Source organism: Mixophyes fleayi, chromosome 10 (genome assembly GCF_038048845.1).
Source record: "Mixophyes fleayi isolate aMixFle1 chromosome 10, aMixFle1.hap1, whole genome shotgun sequence".
NCBI lineage: Eukaryota > Metazoa > Chordata > Amphibia > Anura > Limnodynastidae > Mixophyes > Mixophyes fleayi.
The window spans coordinates 11,002,737-11,026,473 of record NC_134411.1 but is presented as its reverse complement, the minus strand read 5'-3'; the positions used below and the strand labels follow the sequence as shown (position 1 = coordinate 11,026,473).

Below are 23,737 nucleotides of genomic sequence, written 5' to 3'. Positions count from 1 at the left end.
AAACTGGAAAAACCATCTGTATTCGAGACTCAAAAGCGGATCATAAAACAACATTTCTATAGGATCGGACCATTAGTGGGCTGTTAAGTTTATTGCTACTTTACAGAAAGGAACAAGTAAACTTCTGAAATAGAAAGGACATTTCATCCTTCATGTTATAATTTTTAGTGATATATTTTTAGAACCTCTGACATTCTCATTTTACCATGGGATTTTGCATCTGTACCCTGTTGTAAAGTTATAGATCAATTGGGTTGAAGCGGTACCTTCATAGTGGGTAGTCAGCAATTTTAGAAATGTGTGAGCACTTACATGGAGTATATATATATATTTATTGTTATCTATTCAACTAAGGTCTGTCTGAGATCCTTTGTGGAAAGTAATTATACCATTGATTACACCTAAGTCCCTTCTGTTGCCAATCACAGGAATCAACTGCTTATTTAAACCTCTTGCTTTCGCCCAGCCGTTCATTCACCAATTGGTTACCTTTTGAAGCAAAAGATTTATAACACCATCTTGTTTGGTCCCTGACTTGATATTTGCCTGCAATAATATTGGCCTGTTCTCAAATATGCCTCAGACATTGTTCTTGTGATCTGGTGCTTTGCTTGTTTATTGGTTATCACATTCTTGATAAAACTTCTTTAAGGTTAGCAACCTATACTCTTACTACTGCTGTGTCTCAAGATCCCTTGTAGGGTCATTTTGTGAAAACAAGGAGAGACATTAGACCTAGTGCACCAAAGGATCCAAGGCCAATTACCAGACTACATAATAGCAGTTCTGATATAAAGAGCTTGTCATTTACTGGTTGTTAAACCACAATAGCTAGAGCATAATTCATAGTACTTATCAAGGTGGGAGGTGTCCTTATGTTATATAGAAAAATGTATGTGTACCATTTATGCTCACCTCAGTTAAAAGTTGGACAGTAGCTGTCATTTTTTGATCATACATTACAGTCAGGTCATCTTTCTTGAAGACAATGTGAAGCCCCACCATGTCAATGCTGTAAGATTTGTCTTCGTGTGTTTTGTTATGTATGTTGGTCTCCTCTGCCTGACCTTCACTTAATTCAATAGTTGTGTCCTGTAAAATAAAATGTTAAAAAGTAGGACTGTTAACTTGTTATACTGTATATATAAATGTTCTTCAATGAATAAATAAACTTGTCTTTTTAACATAGAAAACATTCAGAAATACTTCTGTAGTTGTAGCGCACCTATACACAAAAATGTAGTCATTTTGTACTAATATTCATAATAATACAGCTAATTCACTTTGCACAAGTAATATGACTTACACTCAATGGTCGAAGTAGGCCGTTATACGATGATATGCCATAATGCCATATAACCATATCATCCAACTTATTCTAGCTTTCCCCTGAACGCTACTTCAATATTTACAGGATTAGTCAAAATTTATCTCGCTAAAGGTACAACACACAGCACTTAACTGATCTCCGTCCAGCACTTCATGGGTAATTTTGCATTTGAACATGGTGGTACAGTGTTCAATCATGCTGCTGAACAGAGTAGCATCTGTGTGCACACAAGAAAGTCTTAGAAAGACCTCTCCTCCACTACTACCCAAAATTGCACAGACTCGTCCTCAATTGTTAATGTAAATGCATGTAATTTATAGTTGATTACACAGTCCTGCAGTCCTGTCACAGAATAAGCTAAGTGGAACAGCTTCCTACAAATGTGCCTGCCTATCATATAGTCTTTATAATTCTCTTATCAACGTAACTATGTGCATCTGCTGTTGATTTGTGCGCATGCCAGGGTGAGCTACAGCATAAGAACTTTGACTTATGACACTGTAAGAATTTCTAGTGTGCCAGCTGTCCCCAAGTTCACACTCAGGCTTCTGAGACAGGATAATAAATGCTTAATATATGACATATCTTCCTGCTGAGTTACAGCTGTGTATAAACGGGTGGATTGACTATCTGTAAGTAACAGCTTTGTTCTCAGTCAGTCGTAATATCTTCTATTGATTATATTCAGTGAAGGAGACTTTAAATGAACCAGAGAACCACTAACTCAGACCGATCCATACTTGCCAACTCTCCGGGAATGTCCGAGAGACTCCCAGATTCCGGGTAGGTCTCTCGGAGAGTATGGCAGACTTCCTAGTGAAGTGGGCAGAATTAAATCCAAAACACTGCAATTCTCATGAAATCACGGCATCTGACTCTGCCCCCAGCTGTAAAATGACGCTTAACCTCACTGGGCGGGTCCAAAATGGTGTGATTTGCATAGCCCCCCCTCCACCGAAATGCCCACCTCCCCCCAGGCAGCTCACGGATGCCGACGTGAGAAAGTCGTCAAGTATGGACTAATTCTTTGAAGGACCCTCAGAAAATGGTCTTTCATTTCCTGTCCATTGTTCCTCTTTTGGATACAATTTACCCTCTGTTCCACTGATTGATTCAGCACTTAGTAATAGATTTATAAATAAATATTACTGCATTTTTGTTACCAAAAAGGAGTTACTACACATCTTGTGCCATGCAACACCATGAGAAAAACTTGAATTGTGTATTTTTTCTAACATTATCTGTTTTAAATGAACTTGCTATATTAATATTTCTATATTATTTTAAACACTTTAATAATCAATTATCTATTATCATTTAATTCTTTGCATTTTACTACAGTGTTAAAAACATCTCAAATTTCAACAGTCAAAGTCCCTAAAGCTTTTGAGGTCCTAGGGAACACCTGGCTATTAATTTGACTTTTCCATGACGCCACTTCTAAACTTCCACTTCAACCACTGTTTGCTGCAGCAGAGATAATATGACTGTAATATCAATGGCTCCTAGTGAGTTTATAGGCTGCACTTTTCATTAATTAGGTCAGTCCACAAAATGGTCGCTTTTACTGTGTAGGCGAAAGATGTGTTATATGTTTATGTACAGAGTATACAAACAAATTAGCACTGTAACCTATAATGTCTTTATAGTATTAGCAATATACCTAATTGCATCAATCAACTATCAAATGCAAGATATTTATTTGCAGAATTTAAACTAAAGTGCACCTATCACTTACAGATGGAGCACGGTACAGCATCCTGGGTTTTTGGTGTTGGTTTTGGCCAAACCAGACTTATGCTTTGATTTTGGATTTCACACAAAAACTTAATAATGGTAAAGCACTAATAAAATCATATATTTTTTGAGCTATTTTGTTAGTGCATCAGCATTTATGCCATGTATATTATTGTCTCTTTATAATGACCTCCTCACTATTATTAATATTGTGACTCAAAATTGGCCAAAGGTTACAGCAAACTGTCTGGCTGAAAATTTTACCTACCACATAGGTAGCTGCATTCGAGTTGATCTTAAGCCATTCCAACTACCTTTACGATATTGCTTAAATAACACATGCGTATTTAAACAAACCATTTATTTCAGCCACAGGAATGTCACATTGTGGCTGAAGTGTCTTCACTCTTCACCCCATGTGAGAGACTGATCATTTTGCGGGTCCACATAGAAAGCACAGGAACAATATTGGAACAATGACAGGAGCAGTGTTTCCTAGTCAGCACTTTCCTGAAGAAAGACCACAGTATCTCCATTCACCTGCTTCTTTTAAAACTTCCCTCTCTCACACTGTGTATCCCACCTGGGATTTATTTTTACACTTACTATGGACTGCCTGTGAACCTCCCTTAGGCCTTGGCACACTTGCAGGCACCCTGTCGTGTGTGACACCAGCATGTCTGCTAAGACATGATGCGACAAAAGGTATATTTAAATAACAGAAGCAATGTGGGCAACCCCACATGGCAAAATGTAAGCATTGTACAATGAACATAAAATACATACATACATACATACATACATACATACATACATACATGGTTAGCACAACACACTCCAAGCAATGTAAAACACAGTTTGGATGAGAAAACTCCCACCTTTACCATAACTTTGTCACTACCCGAGTCCATGTGCACCTTCCCCACTGGGATGTCTTTTGTTTGCCCACCTGCCAAAGTAGTGCCCAAGTTACAGCTTAATACCTGGTACCTAGATACAAAGTCAGGACGCATCACTATAATAAATGTACTCGTGTCCTTGAGCCCTTATACCATCTAGTTTTCCACCCACACAGGCTGCACATTTGATCGGAAATTTGCAGACTTACTCTTCCCAACACCCACAATCAGGTAAACTTCCAATGCTGATAAATCTACTTCTGGCGCATGAGGGTAGTTTTCCTCCCTTTGTTGCTCACCCACGGCAACTGGGATAGAATGCCACCATGTGTAGCTCAGGGTAAGTTCCAGCAATGGGTGCTCGACTCCAGGGCAAACCCTTTGCACATAACCCTGTCGGTCACATCTGAAGCAGAATCATGGGTTAGCAGCCTTCTAAATGGTCCTCTTGGTGGCATATCTGGACCTCGATCCTACCATCTGCTCTAGCCATTCTCCCAGTACATGGATCATCTCTACAATGACTGATTCACCACATACTCATCAGACAGCTTGGCTGCATCTTCAGTTGCTTGTTATGGTCAGTCATCCATTCTCAGATCTCAGGTGCCTGCTTCCACAATAGCGGCTCCAACACAAGCAGCCACAGTGAAAGCCTTTTTCCCCTGTATCGGTTACAGGTCATTTGTCTCCATCTGGTAATCTCCACATGTGACTTGTTGCCACTCTTGGCCTGTATCCTCACATTTGGTGGCAGCATTGGGATCACCTAGTCCTACGTACAGCCCTGGGTGGCACTCTACCAAATGTCACGAATAGCTAGCATATAAAAAACTGGATTCACTATGTTTTTATGCTGCTGCCTTGCAGAGTCAGACAATGTTGCAGGAAGTGAGTACCGAGATGAGCATTGTAACAGACTCTGAGAGGAGGGCAGCAAGGAGCTTTGAGGAGCCCTATTGAGGGCTGAACAAGTGAAGCCTTATGAAACTATGCGAAAAATGTGGAATAAGTTATGACTCTGCAGATACAGAGCCAATGCTGCACGATCTCCTAGTGGAATGGGACCGAGAGCACAAGAATTAAGGGGATAACAATGACTCCAATGATGATGTAGAGGTGGCATATCCACCTATTCACATAAATGTGTCACATGCATCTGGAGGATCCCAGTGATCCTGTTGCATTGCTATCAAGACTCCTGTTGGCCATAGGATCGGCCGCTATTACAACAAATCATGTGTCATGGAGTATGTATTTGAGGTACTTGTAGAGATACCAGCCATTCCAGCATTTAGATGCTCAGGAATATGCAACACCAGGTCTTGTCTGAGATAAAGGTACATTCCTGTTTAATGTGACATTGACAGATATTTATACCCACCTTCAGGTTTTGGAATCCATGATGGGTGTACACAGTATCGAGAGGGCAGAGTGGACACCATACCAAAGTCAGAGTCTGGCAGAACATGCGCTCAAAGCATACCATGCCTTGAGCCCTAAGGTGGTGACTTATACTGATGATGTTCAATGCTCTTCTGCTGCTGTTGCTGAAGCTGATACTGGGCTGTCTTAGTTTTATATAGTCCTTTGTTTGGCCAGTACCTCATGCACACATATGCATAGTGGAGTGGATAATTGGTGCAATGGCATTTTAAGGGACTTTATGATTTCGTCTTTATAGAATCAATATGGAATTTGGTAGCCTGGACACATGACCTCAACAAATCTACAAAAACCTAATGAACTGAAAGCACACATTTGGTAACCCAGAATGATTGGGACCTTTAGGTATGGATGGCACTGAATGAGATAAGATCAGAATTAACACACATTTGCACTGAGAGAGTCTTGTGGATTACAAAAGCTTTTGTTATGAGTAGTCCATTCACAATTTCTACATCCATTGGTCTATCTTTTAAAAGTATGGGTAATTCAATCTTGTGGGTACAAATCTCTGAAATTCTCATTCACTCTGTAATCTCTGTAATCTAAGAAAGTCTTGTTGCCTTGGGAGAGGGCTATTGGGAGCTTAAATTGCAGAAAGGAATGTGGAGAAAGAATGGTCCAAATGCTCACTAAAATTGTCTTGTGTTACTAGTGGCCAAAGTAAATAGATTCACCTATCAGCACCATATTCTCCCATCCCTGGACAATGGAAACCTACCTTGTTACAAGGATTCCTCAAAATGTACCGGTGACACAGATAATCTAATGCTGGTGATCAGATAGAAGTTGGTGAGAAACCGCTTTCTACTGTAGTGGATGCTTCTGAATGCAGGTGATAAGCCAAATGCAAATGGGGATGAGTCCATCCAGGAAGGTGGCAAGTGATCCCATCTTAAATGGAGCCAGGTAATCCTCTTTGAAATGAAGCAAGCAGCATTGGCAAACTCCAAAATTCAATTGCAAACTGGGTGACTGAGCAATCACTTTGCTGAATCGAGGACAATCTTGATGACACATTGGTGGTGCAATAGGGAGAGGTAAAGATCAGCTTGAACATGGCAAAAAAACTCTATACTGTGTGACAGAAGCACTGAGAAAGTGGCAGTTGGCAAGTATATGTGTCCCGGCTGTCTATCTTATGTGCTCTAAAGGCCCAGGGAGATTATTTGTATGTGGTAAGAAGCTTCCCAAGCTTGGCTTCAGCTATAGGGATAGCTGGTAAAGGTCTCTGGGGTTATGTATGGAGCGAGAGAAGGGTAGGGTCCATACATAAGGACCAGTCTAGGTCTTCTGATCTCCCAGCCTTACAGCAGACTAATCAGGAGCTGCACCTGCAATGTGCTGATAAAAGACTGCTAGGCAGTTTCCTCTCTCTCACAGTCTTGGGAGGAGGTTGGATGCATCCTGAGAGAAATTGCAAATGGTGACCAGTAAGTTTTGTGTATTGTATGTGTGTGGGACACAAGGTCCCTCACTTGAGAGCGGGTGTACCGGTATGTTTAGTTAGTGCTGGACAGGCAAAAATTTTGTTTTTGATTTTTATTTTTATGACTGAAAAATAAAACTAGCTGTGGGTATTTAAACAAAAAAATTGACTGGTGTGATTTATCTGGCTGAAGTGAGTGAAGTGCAGCCGTCTACCACAAAGGAGGGTAACCCCAATACAATGATAGCTGTTAACCATCAATGTATTGTCCTTCTCATGGACTGGTCTGAACCAGGCCCAAACCTGGCCAGTCAGCAGGGAGATGATATGATGCAATTTGATCCACTCTGTGGGGAACAATGCTGTTGTAGTTCAAACTGCAGGCAAATCTGGGTCAGGAATCCCTAGCATCCTACAGGGTATTAATCAAAATGCAAGGGTTTAGCAATTTTAGGCTGCATTGATCAGTCAAGATGATTAGTTCTGAGAGTATGTATTGTGTGAGACAAAGCTAAAGTTAATGTGTTAAAAAATGTAGTGATCATGAGGGACAAAGCTTATAACATGGAACAGGCCAACAAACAAGACATATTATACAGAGTGTAACTACAGCATAAAAAAATGGAAGGAATGTATTTGTATAATGAACAGCTTAGTATTTTAACTCCAGAGGATCCCCAAGGTAGTCAGCACCATGGTTGAAATGTATTGGATCAAATTGAACAGTCAAACACAAAAGCAAAGATGTTATGTCATTGGATCCCATACCCGGAAGCAATGCATTCCATTTGCTCTTTATGCCGACCGCAAGACCCCACTGAATCAAAGAAACGGAGAAACAACCGTTGCTTAAAGTGTCACCACTTATTCTGAGGGTGAGTACAAACTGTGCAGCTGTACAACACTGTGACCAAATGTAAAATTGCATATAAGGAGAAGTGTTTGTGTTGAATTCTAAAGACACTTTTTACAAGTTTTATTCAATTTTTTTATATTTAATTGAAATAAAGATACAGACATTTCCATTCACCTCCTGGGTACAGATTTAAGATTGTGAATCTTGCATACTATTATGTTATTTTATGGACTATTTCAAAGTATTTCTTTGATTATATATTGAATAATCACTGTATGCATCACCAGAAGGGTGCTTGTGGCACAGGCACCCTGCTGGTGATGCACACACGGACAGCTTCTTGTTGTATAAACAGTACTGTTATTGTTCCATCACAATAAACAGCATACACTTCATCAGGATGACACCAAGAAACCTAACACGGACTAGATATACTTTTCCTGTCTGGTCACCGGCCACTGTTTAGCATCGGTCACCATCTATAGTACCACAATACAGGTTTTTATGCTTGAGACTCCTCCCATAGTCTTAGCTTGATGGACAGGAGAAACTGCCATCTTGCCTCTAATAGGGAGTTCTCTGCAGATGTTCTGTAATTGTTCTTCATTGGAAACAAACCCTGCCAGCTTTGCTGTTAGCTGTGGAAAAGACACTTTCAAACAATTTTCAAAGCATGTAAGTTAAATCACACTTTATACTTTTACTTTGTCATACATTTTTTATATCTGTTAACATTAACCTAGGTGCACTGTTATACGTGTGTGTAACCCTGTCTGCAGCCTTTATCTGTAGACTGTCAGTTGGACTCCCCAAAAGCTTCAGGAGGCCTAGGCTTAGATTCCTGCTCCATTCATTTCAAACTTTCATACCAGCACTTGCATTACTTTGCTGCGCCTGGAAATTTACTTTTGTGTACTTGGGCTTTAGTGGGAAAGATCCCCTGTGGTTTTCCATATGACTTCAGGTACTATTTCACATTAGGAAGCATCTGTTGTTTATATTATCTATTCATATTGCAAAGTGTATTATTCAAAATATAGCTAAATCATAAATGAAATGAAAATGTCTTCCTTACCGGCAAGATAATTTTGATTCTAAGAGAGCACACTGTATGAGTATCTCCACAGATGATGTTCTGTATCATAATCTGGAAGGTGCCTTCGTTCGCATTATTTGGACAGAAATCCTTTGAAGAAAAGTGAGATACTTTATGAATAGAGCCAGAACCACTGTTAATTGTGATACCCTCTGAGAAAACTTCTATCCCTCAAACAAAATGTGAGCCCAATTAATAATTTTATTTGCAGCAACCATGAACACTCCTAGATCAAAATATTCTGCCTTTGAATTAGCAATATTTGGAGGGATGTTGCTATGACATTGGGGACCCAATAACAAGATTTCTATTGTGGGATACAACAGTCCTCTCCTCCCCTCTTCTCTCCTCTCTTTACTTACCTTAATGGACATCAGCCTCCTCATTCTGCAATATGTGCCATGCTACACTCCACTTCCGTCTCAGAGAGGAAGGGAGTATCTGAGTTACTTTCCCATCTTAGCAGAAATTAATTTGGGGTTTCTTGAGTGCTGGCTCACGCACATGGTATGCTGGGGGTTCAAAATCCCTGTGGTGTCAGCGGTCATACCAATAGGGACCTCATTCTCCATGGTGATCTGGGCAAAGGGAAGCAGAGCCACAAAATAGAAGAAGTGCCAGCTACACGTGGTCTAGTTGGATCTCCTAAGCTACTAGGCCCTGTAGAAGCTTTACCCCAATAGACACACCACTGAATCTTGGAGATCTCACCTTGGTACTTCTTATAGGTTACAGAAAGTGCAAGATGGAGATGAGAACATTTTCAAAACTGTTCTGCAGAATGATTGTGCTTATTTAGCATTTGAGTGGAATTATCGCACATGTCTATGACAGATTTTGGCTTTAAGTATTCTGAGTGCAATTTCCAGTCAGTACAAAAATTTCACATTTCTAATTCAAGATATCCAGCAGGTGTTTACCTGCTTTATTAAATAAGAAGAAATTAATATTTTGCACCCCAAAAGGTGCAAAGGACTGCTTGAGGTCAGAGTCTGACTTTTCTTCATGTCATTGCTCCTTTTTTGGTAAACTACATCTGGATCTACATGTAATGAAGGAAATATAAGCTGTCAAAGATTGCAGCTTTGCAAAGACAATAGGGATTGTTCTGGTGAATTTGTGGTTCGAAGAGGTCCATAAGTCCGCAGACATACATTTAGCAAATTCACTTTGATGCAATTTACCCAGATTCTGTCTCAAAATTAGAATATTTACAAATTGTCATATCCCGATACTGATTGACTATTTCCCTTCCTGTCAGCCATATTACAAACTCTACAGGAGAAGACAGTTAAAGCTAGGGAGGTGCTTAAATTATTATTTGAGGATGTGGGGAATGTTTATTTTTCTTAAAGTTGAGTTTGTTTGTATTTAGAAAAGTGTATTGAATTTTTGTGTCCTTTTAGTAAATTTACTCTTTGCTTTGGGTGTTTTTTATTTAAATAGTAGTTTTAAAGTTCATTACTTTTTTTTATATATATTGCATTTGAGGAGGGACTGAATTTGAGTCTCCTTGGCCTTCAGTTAGATGCTTCTCCAGTCCTTTTTACTAATGTTCAAAAGCAATTGGATTGTCAGCACCTTCTGCTGATGCCCTCAGAAGTAGAGATATTGTATTACCTACTGTTGCGCTACTTGACATGCAATACTCGTTCAGTTAACAGACTCAGGTGAGCAAAGTTGGATTTCCAACCATCAGACAGATACAGTTGCCAGGCAGTGCTAGTCTGATTGGGAATGTCCCTGGTCCATTCAATGGTGGTCTCCTTCCTTTTTGCTTTTTCAACTGTGTGATGATTATGTAGTATATCTAATGACTGATTGTTATTTTCTGTTGCATTCATGTATTATCATGTGAATATTTTATGTAACCCTGCAGTGTAATCTCAATGTGTGCTTTGCTAGACATGAGTTTGAACTTATGCAAGTGTCATTGATCTTTTGAAAATAGCCAGACCAGGGAGAGATAGGGTCTTGGAGGATTTTGAATCCCAAAGTTGTAAACCATCTAGCTGAGCAGAATGAGCAGAGGTGAGAACTCAAGGCCCTGTGAACATTCTGATCTCAGGACATCCCTAGCTCACTTCGAAAACCCTGTGACATTTAGGAGATCAATTTGTCTTTATTGACAACTAAACTCCAAAGGGGCTGAGGGCTCTGTGGGAAAAAAGGGTTTAAAATCTTCTGCTTTAGACATCAGATTGTACTTTTTCATGAGGAGGCTATCAAGACTGAAATGTCCCATTTTACTCAATTGTTTTCCCTCCCATATCAGGCCTTAACTAGTAAGTAGTAATTCTGATTTTATTTCCTATTTTATTTTCTGAAACTCATTTGTGTAACATATTGTATGTCTTGTTATTAATTTTTGCAAGTAAGCCTTGGAAACATTTTTCAGATTAAAGAAATTTAATCTAGTGTATTCTCTGTGATTCTTTATGAACGTACGAAGCCCAGGGAGCCTCATGCTACATGTGTATGTGATTTAAGTGTGAAACATTAATAAGTGGTTTTGGTGAACGTAAGGACACTATAATAAGTCCTTTGTGGTGGCAGAAAAGGTGTATTCATTGCTAAGTGACTAAGGTGACACCAGTCATGACCAGCTGTTCAGTTTGCTGTATGGAGAGGCTGTGCGTTCGTGACAAACTACTACAATATAACTGGATATTACCTAGATATTCCTCTGCAATGGCTGCAGTAAACCTTTTGCCTCCTTCCTATGACTTATCAGATGATAAAATCTCCTGGGCAAGCATGAATATTCAGGCTTCTATGCATACAGCATTTTTTACAGATGTAGAAAGCACAGAGTAATGATCACAATTGCCTTTAGGTGGGCAGTATTTGAACTGCCAAAAGGAAACGCAGTGAAGGACAAATGACAGTTATCTACACACTATGCAGTTGTGCATGGAGGTGCTTATCATCAGTGTCTTGGCACCTCTATCCAACAACAATTGATCTCATACTTTTATTTATACACTTATACAGGTAATGGCACTAATGACAAGTACCCAAAATATGTGTTTTACACATTGGTTTTGCATCTGTGTGTCTGAGGAGACCTCCATTTATTATTACCACCCTTTACAATAAATTAAACATTATCATTGTGTTGCTGAATTACTGGACTTTCTTTAAGCTGTATCAAAACACAATTTGTTTCGGTACTTGTCATTATTGTCTTTATATATCTAGATAATTAATTCAATTCTCAACTGGTGTATTTTTTTGCAAATAAAAAATTGTCCATTGTGCGGCACTAGGAAGATCATTTAGGCATACTGGCAATGACAGGCTGGGCTGGGGGCAGGGGGACATTCCTTCTGAAAAGACTCTCTACCAGATTAACCAACAGATTAATTTTAGAATGTGTATGGCCTGTGTGTGGCCTTTGTCATGTCCTCTACTTCAATGACAGTGGGGGTTTAGTAAGATGTGCTGGGTGTAGTATAAATAAGTATAATTGGGGTTTAGAACTATGCAATGTATATAATAATTTACTTGTGCCTTGGAGGGGGAAGAGCATTGTTTATATTTTAAGTGCATGTCTATTGGTATAATTGTCTTTTTTATCTCTGTTCTTATGTCTGTCGGTTTTGCTGTATAATAATTTTGCTATAATTGCAAAATTAAAAATATAAAGGAAATAAAAAGATAAACATACTAATACAACATGCCTTTTCAACATTTTTTACATAATGATTTAATAAGAATATTACAGTACCTGAGCCAGGATGTAATCACAGCCACCACTAAAGTCCTTCCGGGACTGATCAAAGCTGATAAGATGCCCATTTCCATATATTGTGCAAGTCTTAGGACAGTGATTGTATGTACACATCCAAGTTCTGTTATTGCAGGTGCTGTCAGAGAGAGAAAGCAAAGTAAAAATTGGCATTGTGCTTATAAGATTACTATAATATTCCTGAGATTAGGGCCACTTTCAAACTGCTAGACATTGCTTGATAAACCAATGCTTCTCAATTGTGGCTACACACACCATTAAATTTGAATTCATCATCTGCTTAAATCCAGGTTTCTTTATCATATTCACTGAGGTGATGATTATCTCATTTATCTCCTACGGACATAAGTAGGATTATACCAAGAAGCTGGCATGTGTGTGTCAACTGAGGCAAACTGTAAGGTGTGTCGAGGTCATAGCAACTTATATCATTGAACCCAGTTGCACATATGTAAAGCAAATATAACTGCTCACATGCTGCCATATCTTCCTGTACCTGTATTTTTTCCTGGTCACTGGTGTCCATCAATATTCTTACAGCAGGAAAGAGCTTAGTGACTGGTCAGTGAGTTTTGGAATTACTGTACACCAACTACAGTGTGCACCTCTATTTCCCCAGTACTTACAATTGTCATTGGCTTGCTTTTCAATATGCCAACTGAAGAGGAGGTGATAATATAATGAAGAGATTATAGGTGACTGTGAAGACAGTATTTGGATGGAGGATGAGGAAGGTGTGCTGTTGTGGAATGTAGCACATCCTCAGGTGATATAAAGACCAATAAAGACACTGGACATATACATCACCTCTAGCAACCTATATGTATTGATAAGCTACTGATCAGTCTCCTTGCATATCAGAATTCTGTAAAGGTTAAACTTCTAAAAAATAAAAAATGTGGAAGTTACATATTTTAAATAAAAAACCCATGTGACATGCAGTTTGCTAAGTTTATTAAAATTTACCCTTGTTTCCATTTTGGTGTCAAATAAAATAACACAATTATGGGATTACATTGCTACAGGTTCTGCTAATCTCTATGCATCACAGTCTGAATTCTGTCCAAAACATTTTGTAACATGTCACGACAATACCCACCTGGACATGCATGACATGGAAGTGTGAAAGGGTTAAATAAAGCTAAAACCACCTGGTCTGTCTAATAATGACTACAATCTCAAGAACAAAATATCTGACATTCACTATTAAACACAAAGTCTTGGCACCACTAATATTTAGTTTAGTTTAGATTCACAATCTAAGTATCTAGTTACTCTAAAACTAAACAAATGCCTCCATAAAAATAGCATATATATATAAATCAAGACTTCATAACACATGAATTCTTTAAGAACACAAATAGAGAACATTATTAAATAGGATAAAATATGACAAAAAGTCACAATACTTATTAAATAAAAATGGTGATAACAAACTGTCATACAGAATAATAAATGCAAAACAGGTTTTTTTTAAATAAAATAAATACATCACAGAAACATAAAAATGACACCACAAGATAGAAAGTAGACAATTCACCACTAGAAAACTGACCCAAATAAAACAGACTACTTCTAAATTAATTCCACAACTTTTAAATGTGTTTCCCTGCCCAAACCCATCCCTCTGTGACATCACACCAAGAACTTTGATGCTAATCTATTTTATGACTAAAACTCTAGGTTCTTGCATATAACCAGGTTGGCTGCACATGCCTTTTTTGGAGTATAAAATGTATGCTGTACTGGCCAGTTACCACCTCTCACAGTGAAGATGGGATGTCTGGAGCAGCTGGATCCCCTTTCACATCCTAAATGTATGAAAGAGGCTAAAACAGGGAGTTCCTTTTCATCATCTGGGATTAAGCCCTGCAATTACAAGTTTTCTCCTTTGAGCAGCTGGGAACAGCAGGTCGCAAGGATTGCATTTAACAGCTTGGCCTGAGTCTAGAAATCGGAGTGATCTGGAGGACCCGACTGTTGCGTTGTTGTAGCAAAAGCATCGAGATGACTAACTTTTGATACAGTTTTGAAGGGTGAAATTATGCAACTTGGGGGTAAATGTATCAAGCTGCGATTTTGACACCGATCTTCAAAATTAATGGTCATCTCTGGCGATTTGCTACGATGTAAACACTCCCGAGTTTAGCTAACTCTCCTGTGTTGCAGCAGCAAGTTGTAAACACATCCAGGACTTTGGATGGTATAAATACTTTGGGACTGGGGCAAGTCGGACATTTGGAATTACAAATTGTTTTGGGACTTTAATGACAGAAAGAAGACTTTATTGGTGAGTATTAGGGGTTTTATTATTTTAAAAAATATATTTGGTGTAAATGAGGGTGGTTACTGTGTTTATTGTGGGTTTTTTATTTTTATTACATTTTAGTGGTTGTAATGAAGGTGTTGTGGTTTTTTAAACATTTTCTTTTGTTGTGGAACTACAGGTCCCAGCCAGCCATGGATGTCAGGGCATGTTGGAAGTTGTGGTTCTCCAAGTGCCAACATGCCCTTGCTGCCGTGGGTATACTGGTGCTTGTAGTTATACAAACAGCAGCATGGCCACACTATTTTGGGCAACCTGGCTGGCTTGGACTTGTAGTTCTACAAAACAAAATGGCGTCTGTTTGTTATTTTAACTCTTTATCGCCATTATTACCCTACTACCCACAGCCCAGGGGTAGTAGGAAGAGCCCTAGTGCTATCAGCACTGGGCTGGGTGTCTCTAGCGGGGGCCCACTCATTTTTTTGGGCGGACCCCACTCCCTAAGGAATCCAGCCCAGGGCTGAACAGTCTAGGGCTGGTTAGTCATTATGGCAGGGGGATCCCTGCTGCGTGTCCCACTGCTATAGTGCCGCCAACCCTGGCTGGTTTGCCTAGTGCTGGTTAAGTGAAAATCGGGGGGACCCCATGCAAAATTTTTCCCCGATTTTCACGGAACCAGCAGTAGTCAGGAAGCACTAGGGTTAAGCAGGAATAGAGGGAGGACCCCACGCTTTTTTTTACCTTTCTTCTATTTTTTACCATTTTTACACTGACAAGCAGTGTAACAGTGATGTGTTTATACAACACGCTGCTAGCAAGCAGCGTGTTGTATCTGGCATGTTTGAAATCAAACTCTGAGTTTGCTTACTCGCAGCTTCATACATTTGAGACTTGTATAGCTGCAGTGGCAAACAGTCGTGAGTTTGATCTCTGGCGATTTTGCAAATAGCGCTTTTGACAGAAGCATAACTCTGGCGATTTTTGCATGAAATCTCAGCTTCACACATCTGCGAGTTTCAACTCTCACAATAAAATCGCTGGATTTGCAAAATCGGAACCTTGATACATTTACCTCTTGGTCATAGACATTTTTACATCTTGGCCAAGCCAAAAAAATACTGTTTAAACATATAACATTTGCTAATATATTTATCTGCAGATGTGTTGGGTGGCTTTTGGATGTGGGTGAGTGTTTTGAGTGTTTCTTTAATTGTAATTAAGCATGCATGTTGTTGTTACTATGGTTTATAAGCGATGTGTTAATTAAACAGCTCTTCTCTGAATTTATAATGAACTATAGTAGTTTTCTTCATATTATGTTAATAAATTGACTTTTGCAGGAATATATTAGTATGTTAATTATCAAACAATGATATTTCAGAACTTACCCACACCAGCAGATATTCTTTACTAATATACATATACTTAGCTGAAGAAGAAATCTCCCTGATGTAAGGGGATGGATCTAAGCTGCAGCAAACAAGGAGCAGCCATAATTTTTCTCAGCAAATTTCAAGTTTGTAGGTTCAGCTGATTCATGTGCAGCGAACTGATCCTACTATGAACCATATAATGTAACACATATACTCCGGTCTACTTGTGTAACACTTTGCTTCAAACTTCTTTTCATGATGGCACAGAAGTACATAGGGTACTGACGCATTTATCTGCCTCTTTTTCACTGCGATTTCATCACCGGGTATGTCATTGTATTTCTGAGCACTATTCTTTTTGATGTCTTTGGATATCATAAGACAGACTTTTATCCAATCATAGATCAGCTTCCAAGTTGTTATGGTGTCCGCGTCTTTGGTTACTAAATTATTAGTCCCAACATCCCTAGTGTGCATTTAAATTTATCAGTGGGATGTAAATTCAATATCATTGTAATGTAATGCATCCGTAATAAAAATAATAATACAGCTTTATGCGAGTATAATCAGTTCAGCAAGGACTATAAGAATCATCATATAACAAATATTTGTATACTTATCAATCAAGGATGTTGATCAATATCCAACATAACAGCTTAATATCTTGTAATACTAATGCAGTTCGTATGGATGTGTGGCAATTACAGTATATCAAAATATTCATTATATATTCATAATAATACAAAAGCTTTATTTGTGATGGATATGTCATGGTCATATCCATTTAAACCATATAATCAAACTTTGTATTATAAAAATATGTAATATCCATTTAAACCGTCCAAACAAATAGACACTAGAAACAAAAAAGATAAGCTCATTACCTTAGCTACACAATATAATACATACAAGGTATGTCTATTAAATAACAAGACTGATTAAATAACTCACCTTTATTTATTGGTATTACAAATTTAATGTTTGTCCCCTTCAATATACTCCCCATTTGCACTAATACATGGCTGTAGTCTTGTTTTCCACTGGTCGAAGGCATGGAGCAAATCAATTTCTGTCACTTGTTTCAACTTATCTGCCGTATTCTTCTTTACAGCATCAACTGACTCAAAATGTGTCCCTTTAAGCACTGATTTAACTTTTGGGAAAAGATAGAAATCACAAGGTGCTAAATCGGGCGAATATGGAGGATGTTCAAGTGTAGTAATGTGTTTGTCGGTCAAAAACTGCTTCACAGAAAGTGCTGTGTGAGCAGGCGCATTGTCCAGGTGAAGAAAGAATCCATTTTTCCACAGTTGTGGTCGTTTCTTTCTGACTTTCTCTCAGCTTTTTCAAAACTTCCCTATAATAATGTTGATAAACTGTTGTGCCTTCTGGAACCCATTCTTCCAAAATTACACCCTTGATATAAAAAAAAAACAATGAGCATTGCTTTGAATTTTGACTTGCTTTGACTTGCTTTTTTCATTTTTGGTGATGACGGTGTTTTCCAATGCACTGACTGTCTTTTGGTTTCAGGTTCGTACTGGAAGATCCAGGTCTCATCACAAGTGATTACTTTATGAAACAGGTTTGGATCTGTGTCAAGTTGCTGCAGAATGTCAATACAAGATTCCATGTGACGTTCTTTTTGCTCTGGTGCGAGAACCCTGGGACCATCTTTGCACAAACTTTCGTCATGTTAAGATCCTCACACAAAATTTTCCTTACGGTTTCTTTGTCAATGATTACGGATTCAGCTATCATTCGGACACTGAGTCAGTCGTCTTTATGAACAATCTGACTGATTTTTTTCTACATTTTCTTCGGTTCTTGAAGTGCAAGGTCATCCAGGGCGTTCATCATCTTCGACATTCTTATGTCCCTCGCTAAATCTTTTGTGCCACTCAAACACACGCGCTAGAGACAGGCAGTCATTCCCATAGGCCGTAGTAAGCTTTTGAAAACATTCTGTTGGTGTTTTGTGGTGTTTTGTGCAATTTTACTAAAAATTTCAAATTGACACGTTGTTCAACTTAGCATTTTTCAGCACTCTACAGAAAACACAACCAAACTAAATGGCGACTCGCAATCAACTGAACGTCATAGTGTTGCAGCTTGTTATGCCGGTTCAGACAGGTTCAAGGTTACTACGCATGCAGTTATAACCGTTTCTGACTGCTTTGTTTACTATGTGGAAATACAGTCTTGTTCTTTAATAGACATACCTCATATGTGTCTGAGATTAGAAAGATAATAGAGAAAAATTCAGAGTTATTAAAACTAGATGATGGTAGAAATGTTTTCTTTAGGATGTCAGGAATATTCAGGAAGGAGACATAGGTAAATACAACTAATACCATTATAACCTGGTTAATACAGAGGGAGAATAGTTTCTACAAATGTGGTCAAACTAAGTGCAAGACATGTATTCAGATCGGTCATAGTTTTTGTTTTTGGATTTGGATTAACTTTGTGTTTTGGTTTTGGGAAAACCGCCCTCGTGTGTTTTGGTTTTGGTTTTGGATCCCTTATTTTTTCTTCTAAAATCCCTATTTTTTTTTCTAAAATCACATAATTTGGCTCTTTTTTTGTTCCTACATTATTATTAACCCCAATAACATTAATTTCCAGTCAATTTTTGTCAAGTGACAAGAACACCGCTATCCCTCCTGGTTCTGTATAAGCAATGGCACTGAGCATGGGCACTGGAGACTGGAGAGTAGCAAGAACACTGCTACCCCTGTTTCTGTGTGAGCAATAGCGCTGCATCTCCTGGGGATGGAGGTACTTATGAAATCCAAAACATGCAAGATTCAAGCCCAGGCATCTCTAATAAGTCTCTGTGTTCTTACGAATTCATGCGACAGTTTGGTCAATATGCTGCATAGTTGAAAACAGGGGAGAACATTGTGGTTTATGTTAACTCTGATTGAAGTAAAGTGTGAAAGATTAGTTCTAAGGGAGAACCTAAAGCTTCCTAAATAAGAGTGTCAGCTCTTCATAAAAAAAACCTTGGTGTTGGCATAATTGGCAATGCAAAACTTGTGTGTGGCATAGATAGGGAAGGATTTAATCATTTCAGACAGACCAGGGGGTTGTTTTTGATTAACCCTTTGTTACATACACACCATACAGGCTTAGGAGAGTGCTGATCATGATAGATAAGTATACAAATAATAGTTATGATTATTCTTATAGTCCTTGCTGAACTGATTATTCTCATATAACACTGCATTATTATTATTATTATTATTATTATTATTATTATTATTATTATTATTATGTACTTAAACATGCATTGCATTATCATGACATCAGATTTACATCACACTGATAAATTGGAATGCATGCTAGGGATGCCGGGACTAATGATTCAGTAATCAAGGACGTGGACACCATAACAATATGGAAGCTGACCGATGATTGTATAAAAGGCAGTCTCATAACATCCAAAGACCGTTATGAATAGTGCCCAGAAGTACAATGACATATCCTCTGATATCCTCTATCCACTGCCGTGAAAAAGAGACGAGAAACGCTTCAGGACCATAATGTATTCTCGGGCAATCAGTGGGACGTTGTAAAGTGTTACACAAGTAGACTGAACTGTATGTGTTACATATTACGCTCATAGCAGGGTCACTTAGCTGCACATGAATCAGCTGGACTCACAGACTTGTGTATTGATAAGAAAAAGGATGGCTGCTCGTTGTTTGCTGTGGCTTATAACCATTCCCTGATATCAGGGAGACTTCTGCTTCAGTTAAGAATATGTGGATTAGTAAACAATATTTATTGGTGTGGGCAAGTTCTGGAATATCATCATCATCATCATCACCATTTATTTATATAGTGCCACTACTTCCGCAGCTCTGAACAGAGAACTCATTCACAGCAGTCCCTGCCCCATTGGGGCTTACAGTCTAAATTCCCTAACACACACACACTAGGGTCAATTTGTTAGCAGACAATTAACCTACCAGTATGTTTTTGGAGTGTGGGAGGAAATCGGAGCACCTGGAGGAAACCCACGCAAACACGGAGAGAACATACAAACTACACACAGATAATGCCATGGTCGGGAATCGGTCATTGTTTGATTATTAACATACTAATATAACCACAAGAGTTGATTTACTTACATGCTAAGAAGAAAGCTAATGAACTTCATTATATACTGGGAAGAGTTGCTTAATTAACACATCGATTATAAATTGTTGAAGCAACAGCATGCATTTTTAATTACAATTGGCTAAAAATTTGTAAAGATCTTTAAAAACTGAGAGATATGTTTACTAAACTGCGGGTTTGAAAAAGTAGAGATGTTGCTTATAACAACCAATCAGATTCTAGCTATAATTTTGTTAAATGTGCCCAGTAATTGATAACTTGAGTCTGACTGATTGCTGTAGCAACATCTCCACTTTTTCAAACCCAACAAATTGCAGTACGCCCTCAGATCATAAAATAATGTTTTTGCAATTTGTTTGTTTTATATATATTTTTCACTTACGGGGTTGCAGATCCCGTGCAGTTGGTCCTTCTAATCATATCCATAATCTTGTGCCAATACATTTGTTGTTACTTTTTCAAACCCGCATTTTAGTAAATATACCGCTGAATATCAAATTAAGCTATTTACAATGTATATTATGAGATAATATCTGACTTTCCCTAATTATGACAGCAATTTTTTATTATTGTTTTTAATAAATACTGTTATATTTTATTTCTATTATAGGAAAACCAGGAAATCTGGGTTGTGAACCTGAAATTCTGTTTGGATGTGATGATTTTGTACATATGAAACAGACTTTAATATAACAGATACAATACCATGTATTGCAGGTTATGGTGATGATCTCTCCTGTGGCATAAAATTTGCCCCCATAAACACATGGGCACTGGCTTGGAAGAATGCAATCACCTATGTCATCATATATTAGACCATTGGGGCAGACACATCCTGGTTCACACTCATTGTACTGCAAAGAAAAAAAACAAAAGTCAGTTATGATAATGAATACTAAAAGGGACATTATTATTATCGTAGATTTGTAAGGCACCACAGTGCTCTTCAGCACCGTACAGTAGGGAAAACAGCACATACTTAAAACAGGAACATACAAAGTAGACACAATAAATTCAGACATGAAAACAAAATGTATGAAGGACTAGTGTGAATAGTGTTATCAAGGATAAGGTCCCCTCTAAAAAAGAGATGGGTTTTCAAAGAGCATCTAAAGATTTGAAGGCTGTGGGAAAGTCTGATTGAGCGTGGTATGGAATTCCATTAGTGGGGAGCAGCATGGGAGAAGACTTGTAGGTGGGAGTGAGAGGTGGTTACCAGAGACGAGACAAGGCACTGGTCAGAAGTAGATTTAAAAGGGTGGGAGGGAGAGTATTTTGATATGAGAATTGAGATGTATGCAGGGGTAGTATTGTTGAGGGCTTTGTAGGTAAGAGTGAGTGATTTGAATTTTGATTCTGGGGGACACAGGTAGCCAGTATAAGGATTTGCAAAGTGATGCAGCAGAAGTGTAGCAGTGAGAGAGGAAGATCAGTCTTGCAGTAGCATTTAGGATGGATTGAAGTTGGGATATATGGGTGTCAGGAATACCAGATAGCTGGAGGTGGCAATAGTCAAGACAGGAGATTATGAGAAAATGAATAAGAGTTTTGGTAGCATGTTGAGTAAGAAAAGGGTATATTCTGGCAACGTTTTTAAGGTGAAGCCGACAGGACTGAGAATGAGTCTGGATGTGAGGAATAAACCAGAGGGCGGAGTCAAGTGTGACACCAAGGCAGCGGGCTTGGGAGACTGAAGAAATTGTCGTGTTATTGACAGTGAGGGACATTTGAGGGCAGATGGTGACTCTGGCATGAGGGAAGTTAATAAGCTCTGTTTTGGACATGCTGAGCTTTAGGCAACATTGCGGCTATGTGGCTATAGCAGAAAGACAGTTGGTTACACGCGATAGTACAGAAGGAGAGAGGTCAGGGGAAGAGATATAGATTTGGGTGTCATCAGCATAGAGTTGGTATTGGAGGCCAATTGAGCAAATTAGTGCCCCAAGAGAAGAGGTGTACAATGAAAAGAGTTAAGGGCCAAGAACAGAGCCTTGTGGAACCCCAACAGATAGCGGGAGTGGAGTGGAGGATGTGTCAGAGATAGAAACACTAAAGGAGCGGTTTGATAGGTAGGAAGTGAACCAGGAAAGAACTGTGTAACGAAGGCCAATGGAGTGAATGGTATGTAGGAGAAGAGGGTGATCAACAGTACCAAAAGCAGCAGAGAGGTTCAGGAGAATGAGTATGGAGAAATTACCATTAGATTTTGCAGTAAGTAGATCATTGGTTATTTATTGGACATAAATTATTTTTTACAAACTTTTTTCTGTGTAAATCAGACTCCCTGTGCCTCCTTAAAAGCATATAAAACCTTGTTATGTCTTTAAATGAACAATTATTTGCTCTCTGATTGCACTTTAGTGCATTTTGTACACAGAAATGTTATGATCAGACACAGAAATAGCATCTACAATTGGTATTCCAGAGCATTTCCACAGTAAGACTAGTTTAGTGCATACACTAAAAACCACAGTGCAAGTTTAATACAATGAATGTCCATTTAATTAGGGGGTAAAGGTATCATAGGGAGAAGGTGCAAGTATATGACTATTCTAATGTGTAACAGGACTGTAGCAGTGCACGGATCACATGGTAGTGCTGTACCAAATTATGCTACAAATGTCAAAGTGTTTTTCAACTTCAACTGCTAGTATGGCAAATGAATATTTTTTCATCACCCTAATTTGCTTAGAATGCTGTTGACTTTAGAAAGAAGCTGCATGTGAAGTAGATGGTGGGCAGAGATACAGCAGGATCTTGGAGGCTGAGATGAAGGCAACAGTGAGAATTCTTTAATCAGGTAAGACATTCCTACAATTCTGCTACTTAGCGGTGGACCCAAACGGGAACAATAATTTTGGAGCTCATCTTTAATATCTGGTAACTTATTCATTAATTTGTTTTTCTTACACATTCCATGTCCAGGGTTTTGCAGCTCTTCTGACACTCAGATCCCACTGTATCTGGATCGGGAGAACTGCAGTCATAATAATACATAGGTGGTTTGCAGGCTGAAAGCGTAGAATATCTTATCAAAATCTGTATAAATTGCACTTCATGAATTCAAATAATTGACAATAACAGAAAATATAAGACAATGGTTGGACAATATTTAATCACAGAACTATACAAATGAAAACATCACTTTTGTCCTTTTGCTTTTTAATCCAACCCCCACTATCCCCCTTTCTTTCCAAAGCATCTCTCTTTTGTGCCTGGTGTACAGAACGACATGAATATATGCTTAAATTTGCTCTGAAAACTGTCTTCTGACTTAATGGTGGTATCCTAGTTACCTGCTCTGGTCCAGACACGCTATAGTAGGAAAATAGTAAAATATATAGTAAAGTAGTGTGTACCTAGTTTGTATTCATCCCAGCTACATCTTACCATTCATTCTAAAGGGGAGAAGTGATGGGGTTTTTC

The 23,737-nt window shown here is 38.5% G+C and overlaps 1 protein-coding gene across 1 annotated transcript in view; it reads right to left on the bottom strand.

Annotated features, from left to right (window-relative positions):
* The window catches only part of LOC142104091 (mucin-5B-like), a 126,168-nt gene that overhangs the window by 14,819 nt on the left and 87,612 nt on the right, over positions 1-23,737 (bottom strand). Inside the window, exons 21-25 of the mRNA XM_075188568.1 lie at positions 23,222-23,322; positions 21,017-21,165; positions 12,524-12,662; positions 8,773-8,883; positions 916-1,092 (exon numbers count right to left, since the gene is read on the bottom strand). Coding sequence (XP_075044669.1) covers positions 916-1,092; positions 8,773-8,883; positions 12,524-12,662; positions 21,017-21,165; positions 23,222-23,322 — 677 coding nt within the window. The remainder of the gene's footprint in view (positions 1-915; positions 1,093-8,772; positions 8,884-12,523; positions 12,663-21,016; positions 21,166-23,221; positions 23,323-23,737) is intronic.